The sequence below is a fragment of the Oculina patagonica genome, chromosome 1 (assembly GCF_052425735.1).
Source record: "Oculina patagonica isolate OP01 chromosome 1, crgOcupat, whole genome shotgun sequence".
NCBI classification, from domain to species: Eukaryota; Metazoa; Cnidaria; class Anthozoa; order Scleractinia; family Oculinidae; genus Oculina; species Oculina patagonica.
In genome coordinates, this window is record NC_135758.1 from 1,339,054 (window position 1) to 1,355,480 (window position 16,427).

General features: G+C 37.7%; 1 protein-coding gene across 3 annotated transcripts in view; it reads right to left on the reverse strand.

Moving 5' to 3' along the window:
• Nucleotides 1–16,427, reverse strand: part of LOC144648698 (uncharacterized) — a 197,111-nt gene that overhangs the window by 168,015 nt on the left and 12,669 nt on the right. The window contains exons 10-17 of one of the 3 annotated variants that reach the window (XM_078508382.1): nt 11,200–11,490; nt 9,356–9,551; nt 8,110–8,711; nt 6,865–6,996; nt 6,358–6,593; nt 5,525–5,609; nt 2,987–3,118; nt 736–968 (exon numbers count right to left, since the gene is read on the reverse strand). In XM_078508382.1, the coding sequence (XP_078364508.1) occupies nt 736–968; nt 2,987–3,118; nt 5,525–5,609; nt 6,358–6,593; nt 6,865–6,996; nt 8,110–8,711; nt 9,356–9,551; nt 11,200–11,490 (1,907 nt within the window). The remainder of the gene's footprint in view (nt 1–735; nt 969–2,986; nt 3,119–5,524; nt 5,610–6,357; nt 6,594–6,864; nt 6,997–8,109; nt 8,712–9,355; nt 9,552–11,199; nt 11,491–16,427) is intronic. The other 2 variants (XM_078508206.1, XM_078508256.1) reach the window with 2 other exon arrangements.

Sequence of the window (16,427 nt, forward strand, 5' to 3'; positions counted from 1 at the left end):
TGTACAGCATATTGTATATATAATAACTACTTTAGATTTTATCTCATCTTCCTGACTTATATATTTTTATTTATTTATTCACTTATTATCATTATTTTTATTTTTTTTCTTAACTAATTTAGGTGGAATACCTGTAAACTAGCTGGTGTGACATTTCTGCAATGTCACACCTTATTGCTAAGTGTATGACACATTAAACGACTATTGTATTGTATTGTATTGTATTGTATTTTATACCATGCCATAGAAAATACAGCCAATCAGAATACAGGAAAGCCGTTGTATATTCGACGGTATTTAACCCAACCTTCCCATCGTGCGCTGCGATCTTATTCTCGATGAAATTTAGTGAGCATATTTTCTATGGCATGGTATAAAATAGTTACACAACACTTTCTCGTGGTATACTATGGAATATCCCACTTGTCACTTGTATTTTCTTCGCATACACACTCGCCTTAAGGCTCGTGTGTATACCGAGAAAATACAAGTGACTCGTGGGATATTCCATAGTATACCACTCGAAAGCGTTGCATAACTAGTATGTATTGTATTGTATTGTATTGTATTGTATTGTATTGTATTGTATTGTATTGTATTGTATTGTATTGTATTGTATTGTATTGTATTGTATTGTATTGTATTGTATTGTATTGTATTGTATTGTATTGTATGCCACTCAAAAAGATTGCATAACTAGTATGCGCCCGATCAAAAAGATACAGGTATACTTACAACGTCGCTCAAATTAACTGTCCTTGTCACTTTTCTCCAATAGTTTCCTTGATCTCCTGACTTAGTAAATATTTTGACATTTCCACTGAAGACGTTCAAAGTTCCCATATCCGAACCATACATGTGATAGTGGAACTTCAAGCACGCAGATGAGTTACTTCCAGGTACTGTAAACTGAAGCTTGGCATTATCGCCAAGTGAATGACCTGAAGCTTCAATGTACATATACTTACCTATGGAAAGAAAAGTATATATTTTGTGTGATTGTGTAATTCCAACGAGAGGTTTTTTTCTAACATATGACATGAACCCTACCGCCAATATGTACAAACTCGTTACGACGGAAGGGAAGAAAGGTCAGCTCGGTCGCCTTAAGGTATATTTAGTAAATAAATCCTTTCGGTGGGCTGGTAGATTGGAGGATAATGCCCGAGGCTGAAAGATTGTCCGAAAAATGAACAGTTGGCCGAGAGGCGAAGCTTCGAGGTCAACTGTGAAATTCAATTGTGAAATCAAACCATGCGTTTAATTTCTTTGACGCGCTTTATATAATCGCCCGTAAATAGGATAAAACCAACAGAAAGAATCACGGCGCAACTGTGGTTGAAATAAATGCAAGTTGATCGATTTACGTATTTTTTAACACTGTGAGTTGATTAAAAAGTTATAGACTTAAAGTGCTACTGCGATGAAATTCGCCTGTTTCCTTTCGTTGCCGTTTTAAAATATTATCAAGAACTCTATATGAGAAGAAAAATGCCGTTTACAATTTTCAAATATCTGTTTTCTTTCCAGAGATATTCAAGTTTTTAAAATATGCAAATTAGCAAAGTTGTGACGTCATTGACTCAACCAAATTTTGATCAAATATTAAGATAGTGACTCTCTGGTTTTTTTGCAGTAACACTTTGCTAGTGGTGTTTCACAATATGAACAATTTAGTTGCCATGGCAACAAACTAGGTTCCAGATCCCTCGATGCTAAAGGCTTTTCTGGCCAATTCTGGCATTTCTTTTCGATATTTGCCGATGATACTTTACCTGCGTGCTCTTGCAAGCATATGAATGGATTAGGCACGCGTCTTGGCTGGGTTTCATTTTTCCGAACTGAAAAATTCTAAAACATTAAAAGCAAATTGGTGGGGACTGGAAAAGAGTTAGTTGCCATGGTAACATAACTTTATTAAGTGTGTAAGTGTATCATCTGCAGAACTATTAGTCTGCCAAGTTTCATCGGCCTCTGCAGAAAAATGACTGAGAAAACTCAATTTTTGTACTTGCAATAAAATTGGGTTGAGTAGATGACGTCATCAATCCTCTAATTTGCATATTTTACGCTTTTTTTAAGGTTAAATATCTCTGGAACTAAAAAAGATATTTGAAAACGGAAAACGCCATTTTGAATCTTTCGTTAAATACTCTATGAAACACCTAAAATTTCAAGGGGTGAAAATTGATCATAGTAGCACTTTAAGAAGTTGACTTTGATCGTTTGTTTTGTTCTTGTCTAGCTATAAAAACGGGCGACGGATATAAAATCTGACGGGGTATATTGTCTGATTCCCGTCGTTAGATTTTGTACCACGTGATACGTTCTGTTCAATGAGCGCGCGCGAAAATTAATCGGTGGGTTATAATTAACCCTTATTCCACGGGCGCGCGTTGGATATGAGATGGTAGATAGCCAACGAGGCGCGTAGCGCCAAGTTGTCTATATCGATCTAATATCCAACAAGAACGAGTGGAATTGCAATATTTGAGTTCCCCAGCTGTTTTCGTTGACGCGTATCGACTACCATATTTGTGGTCAATGGTATATGAGCTCATATACCATTGCCTGTTAACCAATCAAAACTCAGGAATTGCAATATACCATTGCTAGTTTTTAATAATACTTGAGACATGTCAGGTGCTGAACATTGGCCAATCTTGGAGGGCTACATGTCATGGTTATTCTTGGACAAAATGGTAAAATTCACCGAATTATACTTAAAGCCATTCTTATAATAAAAGCATGTATTTAATTAGAATTAAAAATAAAACTTAAGGTAAAAGCTGTTAAAATTGATGCTAAACGTTTTCGATATGTTCGATCATCATCAGAGTGATGATGATCGAACAGATCGAAAACGTTTAGCATCAATTTTAACAGTTTACCTTAAGTTTTATTTTTAACCTTTTATCGGCGAAATGTATATAATTAGAATTAGTAATCTGCCCTATGACGTTTGCACAAATCAATGGGAACTGACCTGTTCCGCTAAGACCTGACGATGGTCCCGTTGACGTGGATGGCGTGGAGCCAGAGTTAAGTGTCCAGTCAAATACATCTGAATTGGATTGACTCCAGCCGAGGCACAAGCCATCGTCGAAGCTACAGGAAACTGAAAAATAATCGGATAGTAATTGGGGCTTGGAAACCGTTAGGCGACAAAGCCTTGTTACTTCTATCAATTTCAAACAGCATGTACCATTTGTTTTTATTATATATAAAGCGAGAATTTTCGGCTAAAAACATTACAAATAGAATTCTATATGTAGTGTATTTTCACATGTGAATAAAGCGATACGTCCAATCAGCCTCGCGTATAGCTTTCTCTGCACTGGAAAAATACAACCAATCAACATCAAGAATAGAACGACTCAACCAATCAGATCGCGAGAACTGATACGGTTCCCAATGGGATTGAGAATAAAGCAAGCTGCAAGTTTGAAGTCTCGACGACGGTTTCAGTTTTGAAAACGTTGCTACAGGTTTTTTCCTTTACAAAACTATGTCTTTAAGAATGGCAAACCAACACTAACACGCTAAGCCAAAGTTAAAAAATACAAATACTCATTCTTTAAAGGCAGATTGAAGACAAAAGTAAGTGTCGATGAGTGGATGAAAAGGCATGATTTTCTTCGAAACTTACTACGCATCCGCGGACTTCCTTAGAATATTCAAAGACACTTGGGAATGCCTTGATAAACTTAACTGCATTTTTTAATTGTATTCTTAACATCCCAATTATTGTTTAATAAATCGACTCCTTGTGCTACCACAATTGTTCAAAATTTGCCGGTAGTTCATAAGCTTGTGGCCACGTATCCTCGATGCGATACCAGAAGTTTTGCTTTTAAACCTCGGACATCAGTTCAAGCCACCGTGGTAGAAGCCATGGGGATGGATGGAACTCCCCCTCTAAGGTTTTCGCTCTATGTTGGCTGTGACGTCATATGACATCATTACAGCTGCCATCATGGATCTGCCATCTTGGTTTTCACCATTTTTTTGAGTCTAATGCTTACGTGCGCTTTGCGCATGCGCATTAGACTCTTTGTTATATGAAAAAAGCTGTAAGCAATCCCAAGGGAATGGTTCGGGATCGATAATCGTTCGCTGTAATGTAGAAAACAATCATCAGCTGCAAGAACGGACTCCGTACGGACACGCACGATTAGTTTCAATTAAAAACAGCCAATCAGCGACACGTGTTCCCACGCATAATTAAAAGTTCTTTCTCAAGTCACGATTATTCAACACTTGAACAGGACGTAATAATTTTCCAGTTAAGACATTTGTAAGCTTTTTGTGAAAATAAATCTTCGTTTTCAGTTCAGTTAAGCACTTGTGTTTTCGTCTTGCTTAAAAAGCAAGACGTCTTTGAGAAAAAATATTTCGACGGCGACTCGCGTTTATTTACACAATGCGACCAAATATTTATTTTGTTTTAAAAAATAGAAAACTTTACCTCGTATTTTGTATTTAAGTCATTCGAATTTTGACCAATTTTTTCTTTACAGTGCAAACAAAAACCTTCAAAAATAAAAGATGTACATGGATAAATGTAAATCAAATTACGCGACTAAATCAAAATGCGTTTGTTTGGCCGCTTTGCAGTATTACACTGTCCCGGCCTTTGCCATACACTGAAATCGAATTTCATGCTTTTACGACTCTCAGAGATCTTAAGTTCTTCTTACAGCTAGGAAAATCATAAAATGGTTACATTGATATGGAAGTGATGATTCGCGAAATTTGTACATCATGATAAACAGTCTTCGCTCCTGTGTATGGTAGCTCGATAATAATTGCCTAGTTTCCAGCGTTCAAAAGGTCATCATTATATTGACGTGAGCATTTACACCCGTTTTTAGGAAAATCTGTCACTAAGTGCTTACAGTACAATGGAGTAACAGTCACTATTTCAAGTGCTTTTATTGCAAAATCTGTTTCAAGAGTCATCATCAAAATGGTGAAAAATCTGAAAGAAAACGATGTGAAGTTCTTCAACCCTTGTTGTAATGAACATGCTTTTTGTAAATCGTCACGCAATCTTGTCCAAATGTTTAATCGTTTCTGCTTTTACGGACAATACGGAAGAAGTAACATCAACTCCTGTTCATACTTTAAATTTTGTGAAGCACATAACATTTATGACTGTTTCGTTTTCATCCATAATCATCCACGATGCCCCTAGCTTGCTATAAGCATTTTAAATTAAACTCCCGAACACAAACCTCTAACCAATTTTAACCGGCTTACGAAAACCGCGCAATCTGTATCACTATGCCATACGGCATTAGACTCATGTCACCCTTGGTGACCTATTTTTTAGAAAGTCACGATCAAACAATAACGGAAATTGATACATAATAGATAGATTTTTTATAAATCGATTTGTCACATTACAAAATACACGAAAAAAGGTAGCTAAGTTTGACAAACTGAAATTATATTTATTTTGTGGCTGCAATATTGTCATATTAACTGTATTTTTTTTTTATTTAAAAGAGCATATGTTTACCTGGACAGCTCCCTTCGATAATTTTCACTTGATCAATTGCGACATCTCCTGTATATGAACTTCCAGTTATTCCTTCAAATGTAACCTGCAAACACATTTCAGTGAAGCGGTCAATTTGAGTCAAAATGGTTGTTATGGATGACTTCAAACCATCCTATCTTGGGCGCCATTAGTATTCTGGGTTTAGTTTTTGGTCATGTTTGTTTTATTTAAGATTGCTTTCATTTTCGGTAGTCAAGACCATATTTGAAAAGTCACGTGACCTGAACACAAAAACCCTAAAAACTCACACAGGTTACATCTTTCTAAGTTTAAATCGACATCACGGGTAGAGAGCATTTAGAAGCAAAAACAGTAGCATGGATTTGCCAAGATTTGTGATATTGAAGAAGCTTAGACGTCATTAAGTTTTTGCGACGTCACAACTTAATGTCACAAAATAATGTCAATTTCAGCAAATCCATACTTCAGATTTTGCTACTCAATGCACTCTACCCGTGGTGTTAAGAGGAAACTGTGTGAGTTTTTAGGGTTTTTGTGTTCTGGTCACGTGACTTACCAAATATGGTCATGACTACCGAAAATGAAGGCAATCGCTAATGAATAACACTTACCAAAGCGGACACCCTTACATACTCTTTATTTCATATAGGTAATATCGTTACCGTTAAGACTGTAAGCAGTTTGTCAGTTAAAGCAGGTGGAATATGCTATTCCTTAATCAATTTGCGAGACTTTGGTAACTGCCCGCTAAATAAAAGAATTAGTCTTAAAACAAGGTCGCTTAATACAGGTTTCAATGTATTTATGAAAGGAAGTTTCATGATCCTTACCACTCCAACCAAATATAAGTTCCGTTCCACTATTAACCAGTCGTTTCCCTGATTTCCTGACGCAGAAAAAACTTTGATATTGCCACTGTAAACATTGAGAAATCCAGCCGACGCCCCATACATATGGTAGTAGAAAGAAAGACACGACTGCTTTCCATTGTTTGGAACAGTGACCACAAGTTTTGCATTTTCTCCCGGTTTTCTAGGTGAAGACGCCTCGATGTACATATATTTCCCTGTAGCATTAATAAAATAGATACCTGTCAATAGTCACGTTGTCAGGGAGTAAAACTGCTACTCTAATAATTAAAGTGTTTATGGTTTTCGTACTCCGACTGTAATTTTTTTTAATTTTATTTTGTTATTTTGAATTCGTTGAAAACAACAGTTATCATAATTTAAACTGATTCAAACAGTTATATCAGCAGTTATATCAGTTGTGATAACTGTTGCTTTTGATGAATGGGAATGGACACCACAAGAGAAATAAAACGACAACAAACAAACCTGAACCGCCTTGACCGTGAGATGGACCCGTAGAAGAGGAAGGCGTCCCACCAGATGCCAGCGTCCAATCAAAATCATCTGAAGACAATTGATTCCATCCAGAACACAAACCGTGTTCAAAATTACACCAGGCTGTAATAGTTACAGAAAAAGATTATGAAATTCTACTTTACCTTACATCGAATTCTACAGATATAATTCCAAAAAACTCAGCAGCTTGAAATAGGTTATAAGTAGTACAACAGAGATTCTAAAAATGTTTCCTGATCCAAATGATAACGCTTTATCACTAATGCGACACACAACAAAACGGTAAGACAAATGACAGACACCGCGGTGAATCGATATATGCAAAGTCAGCAGAAAAAGTCTTGCATGAGGCTGAGTGCAATGTGACAAACTTGGCAGTAATAATGTTAGGGACACTGTGTCAGTAATAATGTCAGGGACAGGTATAAATCCAATGCAACCAATTTGAGCAAATCATGGCGACAGTGATTAGAATGAAAAATAATAATTTGTCGACCGCTCTTTTCAATTGGCGTCGAATCCATTCAACCAATCAAAAGGCGACAAAACATAATATCAGATCCAATTAAATCCATAAATTGCTGACAGTTGACTATTTTGAATCGTTAACGAAAACCTTAAAGCCTTAAATAAAGTCCTGAAGTCACAAAATATCAAAAATATAATGAAAACTTCTCTTAAAAGCATTGCTGTACCAATTGATGAGAACACTTTAAATAGATAAATAAATATCATACATCGAACAGAAACTTGCACGTTAAAAACCCCAACTGGCAGAAGGCTGATCAATAGTACCTGGTAAAATAAGATATATTAGATACATCATGTCTTTAAGAAAACGTCTTCAAAAGCTCCCAAGCCTATTAATATTATTATATAACCTCAGAGCGCGATTGTTCTTTCACCTTTTTGAACAAACTTATGAAGTTAAGAAATCTGGAAGTCAACTGTTCCATGAGTCAAACAAGTCTATTTTTAATGAGACATAAGACACGGTGTAAAGGAGTCCACTGCAGTTTGCTTGCGGTAAGTTTGCTCAGTTGTGATAAATTCCAATCTCGTTTGCTAGCAGTTAACTTTCATTTTAAGAAAGGGCAGCACTATGATTGTCAAAATTTATAACTCATTTAAATTTTCACTCATAGACTCATAACTCCGTGACTCGTTGACTCATTAAGTCTTTAATCTCTATAAATAGATATTAGTTATGTATACCTAATGCAGAAGATGACTGGTTTGGTGGTGAAACACTAGGAGGCACGACGACTGTGTACATATTTTTTGATAACCACGATTTGAAGTTGCGAACTTTGGCGTAAACTCCATAATAGCCTGATTCGGCACATCCGTACCCCCAGCTGGTGACTCCCTCAAGATACCAGGTACCATTAAACTCATACACCAATGGTCCACCACTGTCACCCTGACAAGTATCAACTCCTCCTTCATCAAAACCAGCACACAGCATCGAATCGTCAATGTCCCCTGGGTAAACATTCATACAACGTTGTTTTGACACCAGTGGTACAGACGCTTGCTGCAGTGTGTTTGGTTGGGAACCTCCAGAAGATAAAGTTCCCCAACCAGTTATCCAGCATTTTTTGTTAAGATTGTCGAGGGGAAGCTGATGAACAGTATCCGGTAAGCAGACAAGACCAACACCTTCTCCAAGATCAGCAGGACTCGCCAGTTTAATTAGCGCGATATCATTGCTCTCTGACAGGGGAGTTTTGTAATACTCGTGCATAATGATTTCTGCAACTCCGATATATTGCTCTGTTCCAATACTTTCACTTGTTCTGTAGTGGGCTCCCAATCTGACAAAAAGTACAACACGAACAGATTTGATAAAGATCTCAGCTACTTGGAGTTGGTTTGACTCGTTCTTCTGATATACGTAGTACATGGTTTCTCGATTTTTCAGGTTTTAAGTTGATAGGTTTCAAAACTATGCGTCGGCAGATGCAGATTGGCTGATTAAATAACTCTCTATGTTTAATAAGAAAGAAACATCATTTGTCCAATATCCTCTTTCCTCCTCATGTTCCTCTCATTGTCGTTGTGGTCGTCTTTGTGCTCCAATCTAGGCCTGTGAACAGGCTCGGGTATAGAGTGAAAAAAGTAGAAAATACGAGCGCGTTCTCGCAATGGATAACATACGAGATCTTCACTTCCAGATCGCGCTCGGGAGACTGTTCGCAGGCTACATCTCAGCATGATCACTTCTTATACTTGTACTTCGTATATTTCTTGTTCGTCTATACTAATTTTTGAATAATCAAGTTTTCTAAGGGACTGCGTAACTTGACATACAACGTAATTGTATGTCAATCGTTAGAGCATCCGACCGGTGTTCAGAAGTTCATGGGTTCGAGTCACATCAGGGACTCAGATTATTTCTTTGTTTCATACTAGTGATAACAGAGAAATAGCATTGTGTAAAAATAAAATCCATAACTACCTTATCTTCACACTAGACGGCGTTTCCCCAACCATGCAATGAGCTGCTGTTACCACCCAATAAGGATCCACTAATGACCCGCCACAGAACTGATTTCCAGAATTGTCCGTCACCATTACTTGCCATGGCCAGCTGTTGACAGGTGCTTCTGTACCACCGACTATTCGAGAGAAGCTTGGTCGGGAGCCGCAGAAAACTAAACTCAAAGAATAAAATCTATCATTAAGGTATTGGATACTACCTCATTAAAAGCCTATGTCACTTGTAGAACGCAATTCTTAAAAGTATCTGAACGTTATTTAAAGATAGTCTTCCCTCATCGAGTAAACACGCAATGGTTATTTTTGTGGGGTACCTCTTCGAAAGCTTAGTGCCACACAACAGCCGGCCCTGTGTAGCATGAACATACATACCGTAGAATTCCGGTTATAAGCCCTGGGCTTATACAACTTCGTAAGGGGTTTAGGGTGGGCTTATAAGCGGAGGGTCTTATAAATTATCTGGGAGGGCTTATAAGCGGAATGAAAAAAACGTTCCAAAACAAGCCACGGGAGTGTTGATCGAAATACGTTTTTTAGTTAAAAACGCATAATAAAGCAACATTTAGCCCTACTCATAACAGTCATCTGGAAGAGGGGGGCTTATATCCGGGGGGGGCTTATAATCGGGTGTATTTTTTTGTTTCCAGGATGATGGGCTTATAAGGGGCTTATAAGCGGGGGGGGGGGCTTATAACCGGAAGTTTACGGTATGCATACATTTACCCTGTGAAGTGACCAACTACACCGCTACGCTTCTGGGTGGGATGCTTGTCCACCGCAAGTTTCCCCCAGCATTTAGGACTTTGCCATTGCAGTTTGCTGTTACCCAATTATTAATGGAAATGGGCACTTCGAAGTTAAAAGGTCTTTCCAAATGACCCAGGCCAGGGCTCAAATTCGGACTGTTCGATGCAAGGAACACTACAATCGGAATTCCATCCGAGAGCGGCATCCATACTCTTAACAGCTTTTTGCTACCAACATGAGACTGTCACAGGTGCCATGCACATTGCCTAAAGTTTTCATCGCTATAAATTTGAAACGTGTATCCCGAACAAGGAGGGGGACTGAAAGGAGAGCGGTGAATAGGTAGTGTTCGCAGTCGCTTTATCCTACAGAAACCAAATTAACCCGACACTGATAAAGTAAAAGTAAAGAAAGATGGAGTAAAGTCTGTCGATCGTTTGGATTAGATCGGAGTTAAATCTTTCCTTTTAATATTCACTATTAAAACTTATATGTGGTTAAGGAGGCTCGATGTAGTTTTTTAGCCCTAGGGTGGCCGTTTTGAAAATGGAAATTATCAAGGAAGCCAATCTTCGATTTTTGCCAAAATATACCACAATGATCAAACATATATGAACAAAGTTTATTTTTTTACTGATCAACAGCTAGCCAAACTACTATACTTTATCATATCAAAAAATGAATACCCAGGCTTGTTTGAAAACAAAAGAAAACGACAATCGTTGCTATGGTAACCTTTGTGACTAAGTGACCAGTAAAAAAATAAACTTTGGTCATATTTGATCATTATTGTGTATTTTGGCAAAAATCGAAGAATGGTTTCCTAGATAATTTTCATTTTCAAAGCAACTACCCTAGGGCTTAAAAATCTACATCCAGCCAACTTAACATATAAGAATATTAGATAGTTATACGAATATATTATATGAATATGAGATATGAGATAGTTATAGTCAACTCGACGCTACGAGCCTCGTTGGCTCGTTCTCATATCCATTGCGCGCTTATGGAATAATTATTAAGCATACAAAACTGAAGGAGTCTATTGTCAAATACCTTTGCTAGTAGTTGTAACACTTTCCAAGCTCTTGTAGGGTTGACCAATGCTATCAACGCCAAAAACGCCCACACGATACTTCGTGGACGGAATCAGTCCTTTAATAACGGTAGTTGTAGCGTTTCCAGGAACAGTTTCTACAGCCAATATAGTGCCTTGGATGCTTTTTACTTCAACTATGTAAAACGCTGCATAATGGTTGTTGATTGAATTGAGCATTGTCCATTGAAGGGTAAAGCTGAAGGATGTGAGGTCGTAAATTGTAACATTCCATCCAGACACAGGTATGGCTAAGTAAATAAAAAAGCACACATTTGTTATATCATCGTGTCTCAAAAGAACTGGAAACTACAAATTTCACGAACTGGATTGGCTAAAATTGATACTGAGAGCGATAAAAGTGGTAGCAGTAGCATTAGTAGTGAAAACCATAACAATACCAGTAGTAAAGACAACGACAGCGGTGTCGGTGACACCGCGGCAGAACGCACTACGCATGGGTGGGAAATTAACATCCGGTCAGTTTTGTATTTCCGGTTGACTATGTAATCCAGTCGCGTAAATACAAAATTCCCGTCGTGCGAAGTTTAAACACAAAACTTAAGAAATAGCAAAGAGACTTAAGGAAAAGAATGGTCTCTTTCAAAAGTTTATTTATTTTTGTAGCTTCATACTTTTGCACCATGGGGTTTCCTGCTTGCACCAACATTGAAAATGATGCTTGAAGTTTGCAGGTCGCTGGATTCGTTTTCACGGTTTCTATTACTTTTCCCGCTTTAAATTGCTCGCAAATTAAAGTGCGACAAATGAGAAAGAAAAACTACATAAACCAAAATAAAGAACCACTGAACTTTCAGGTTTAGGCGAGTTAGATAAATCTTGCCTTCACTGAGAAAAAAGTCACAAAACAAGAAAGAAAACAACATTTGCTCAGTGTTTGCTTGGTTCAACAAGAATGAATTGAGTCTTCGATCGATACTCCCGTACAGTACCTGGAGTTTTTGCTGGATTGAAATCTGTTAGCCGAGAAGCTAAACAAGTTTATAATGTGTTTTCATTCAAGACAAAGGCAATTTGATTTCTTAATCCTCCTCACAAGGTCGAATATTCGTCTACTTGGCGGATGTTTTTCTACATTTCCAGTCCGTGTGGCTGCCTCACGCGCGAACACGAAACTTGCAGATTCGCACATGGCGTTCAATTTACCAATTCAAACTTTCAGACTATCGTACCGGTTCTCTCTCTTCAATCTGAAAGGAAAAGCAGAATCATAGACTTGTTTTACAACTTGCTTTAAACCAAAGAGTGAAAACCGAATAATTAAAAATCGGAACTCACTGCCGGGTGTAATCAAACGGAGTTTTTATTAGCCTGAATTTCAGACATCCCTCTGTGCTCGCCTGCTTGCCAGAAGGAACGTCTGAACACATTCGGGCCTAATGCCGTCCGGTGACGTCACTACACTTTGGTGTTAATTCATGCGGAAAAGTTTCTGTCGAGGCCATGAAATTGTGAAAGAAAAATCGCTTAAATAAAGGATTACAGGGTATAAAATTGTTTTAATAATAAACTTTTAAAAACCTTGAGACAAATGAATGATATTTTAATCGACTGCAGGCTATATTCTTTTACGGAAGCGATTGAATCTAAACTGATTTGCTTTATCTAGCGATCAAAATATAATATGTACGCAACGGACAAATACAACACACTCGTGAGTACTTTAATAAATAAATCAATTTCAACGGTTTCAGAGGCATCAAGAAACGGAATTCAATACAAAAATATCCTACTTGACCGTGGGCACTGAGTTCGGAAATCACTGGCTCATCGAGGCTGCAGGACATAAGCGTCGAGCGGCTTTGTTGACAAAACAAGATTACATATAAATTTGGCAAAACACTGCACTGCATGTCGAAGCGACGAATGCCGCCAAATTAAAACCTACCGATTTCCATTACTATTCTTCATCCGTAGGTAAACTAATAAAGTAATAAGCTCAAGGTAAATGACTAATCAATTCATTTCTGGGAAGGTGAACTCTTTCGAACTCTTTCCAAACGTTTTCAAATTACAATCCTCGCGCTGTAAAATTCAGTCATAATTTCACATAATTATGCAAATAATTTTTAAATCAACCAATCAAAATCACTACCCGGTTTTCGGGTAGTGACGTCACCGGACGGCATTAAGCCCAAATGTGTTCAGACGTTCCTTCTGGCAAGCAGGCGAGCACAGAGGGATGTCTGAAATTCAGGCTAAGTTTTTATACCTTTGAACAAAAAACAAACACGAAGCGACTGCGTGCTCTCAATTCCAAAAAGATATTAAGGCCCGAAGTTTAAGGTTAAATAAATGTAGAACTGAAAATAATCAAAGCTATGAATTTAGTCAAGGTTAATCGATGAGGTGAAACTGGCAAGTAAAACTCCGCCTTCCCGCCTTGTGTGAAAGATAAGCTTAAATTTAAGCTTATTAAAGCTCATCTACTGCTCAAATTCAGAATCAAAACCTTAGTGAATCCGCGACTTACCTTTTCTAAATCTATCGAGTATTGTTTCGGTCATATTTAGCTTGTAATCCACGACGACAGCAGATTAAAACACCGCAATTCACGAAGCAAAACAACTAAACGTAGGCAATGATTGACCTTGAACGGAAAGCGTGACGAGTGTCGACGAGTGAAGCCCGTTGAGTGACTGCAAAGCCGACCGGAAGTGCTAAATTCAGCGCATGTGTAGACGTTCTGCCGCGGTGTCGGTGTCGGTGGTAGTAGGGACTTAAAGATAGTCGACTACGGTTGACTACGACGGTTGAATGAGTGTCACGCAACGCAGACAACACGTGAGATGTCACCGTCGGGCCTTTGAGACGGTGTGTTTTCCCGCGGTTTCTCGTCGTGGTGAAGACGGTTGAACACGGTAAGAATCATTGTCAATGAAATCTCTGTTTTTCTTTATTTTCCCTCCGTTTTTTTCACGGAATCATTATCGCAAATGCTGGAGTATGTGTTTTTCCGGACGATGGAGTTAATTTAAAGTGGAAAATTGTATTTTTGTGTGTGGAATGTGATGTGTTTTCATTCATCTTGGTGAACATGTTAGCGAACGAAATCTTATGATCAGACGAGAAGAAAGTATAAATACATTTGTAAGCATTTAAAGGTCCCATTGAAGGTAGTTAACCATAATAACGTTTTGAGTAATTTGCAGGGGCTGCCGAGCAAGCGAAAAGTGTTTTTTTCTCCCTTTTGTTGATATTTATTTTCTATTGTCTTTAGGTCGTCAAGATGCAAACTAGCACAGATATCAGAAACAAGTGAGTACAGCTTTTCTTTTTTAGAGCTTATATAACATGAGAAGTTTTCAGACAAGTGCCTACCAGTTTCAGCGTAGCTTTTGTGTTATTTAAGAAGAAATCCGCCCGGACTTCGAGTAGTTATTGGACAAAATTATGTACCAAAACTATTTATACCTGATTGCAAGCTTTTGTGTTACTGCTTCAAATATCTTATCGAAAGAAATCTTTTCTAACAACACGAAACATCGAAAACAAATTTCGAAGTTCCACTGAATTCCCATGAATCGCTTAAAAGATGTGAGCTTTTGCCCAAAGCTTGTGAACTTTGAATATCATTTTCTCAGACTGTGATAAGAAATTGTTGTGCCAGAATTATTTCCACCTTATTGCAAACTTTTTTGTTACTGCTTCAAATATCTTATCAAAAGAAATCTTTTCTAACAACACCAAACATCGAAAACAAATTTTGAAGTTCCGCTGAATTTCACTGAATCGCTTAAGACGAATTTACAAAATGGCTACACGTGAGATTTTGCCTATACCTTGTGAACTTTGAAATTCATTTTCTCAGATTCTGATAAGAAATTGTTGTTGGTGTTATAGCGGATAATTACTTACATCTTTACCTTTTATTAAGGGTAGGAAATAACGCAATAGGATTTAAATTATTCTGGTATTTGATTTTTGTCCAACTTTAATAAATATGACTTGACTTCCTAGTGGATTCCGTCTTAAGTTTTAAATATTTCTAAATGTTAATATTAACAAGATAGCTGTTGTTTTAAGCTTTAATATGCTTAAGGTCGCGGGGGACACCTTAGGCTTATCATTATGCATTTATTTAAAGCGTATGCACGATGTACAACGACTGACATCGACAACTTTACGAGATATTTATGACTGGACAAAAATATGAGCGCGTGCGCGTGATTTGTAAAACATCGCTAGAAATCGCGGACATTGAAGTCGGCGAATTTTGATGCATCTTACATTAACCGCTCGCGAAACTTGGTAATAGCCGCTGATTCGAAAGCCTGACTTTGGGCTCATATACATCTACGATGGTACACAAAAATGCAGCCTACACAGAGTAATATTTTGTGAAGTAGGAAAACCACTGGTCATAAATATTGCCTGATAATAAAAATGGAGCAAAAGATCTTTCAAACGATGGCTTTTGCGGCAATATATATAGTATTAGTAACACTTTCCAAGCTCTTGTATGGTTGTCCAATGCCATCGACGCCAAACACACTGACACGATAATTCGTGGAAGGCATTAGTCCTCTAATAACTGAAGTTGTAGTGTTTCCAGGAACAGTTTCAACTGCCAATATGATGCCTTGGATACTTTTTACTTCAATTAAGTAAAACTTTGCATAATGGTTAACAACTGTATTGAGCATTGTCCATTGAATGGTAAAGCTGGTGGATGCAAGGTCGAAAATTGTAACATTCCATCCAGAAACCGGTATGGCTAAGTAAATAAATAAACACACACACACCAATTTATTTTTATTTGCTATATAACCGTGTCTCACAAGAACTGAAAACTACAAAATTCCCGAATCTGATTGGCTAAAAACGACACTGAGAGCAATCTAGTAGCAGTAGCAGTAGCAGTAGTAGCAGTAGCAGCAGTAGCAGTAGCAGCAGTAGCAGTAGCAGTAGTAGTAGTAGTAGTAGTAGAAGTAGTAGTAGTAGTAGTAGAAGTAGAAGTAGTAGTAGTAGTAGTAGTAGTAGTAGTAGTAGTAGTAGTAGTAGTAGTAGTAGTAGTAGTAGTAGTAGTAGAAGCAGTAGCAGTAGTAGTAGTAGTAGTAGTAGTAGTAGTAGTAGTAGTAGTAGTAGCAGTAGTAGTAGTAGTAGTAGTAGAAGTAGTAGTAGTAGTAGTAGAAGTAGAAGTAGTAGTAGTAGTAGTAGTAGTAGT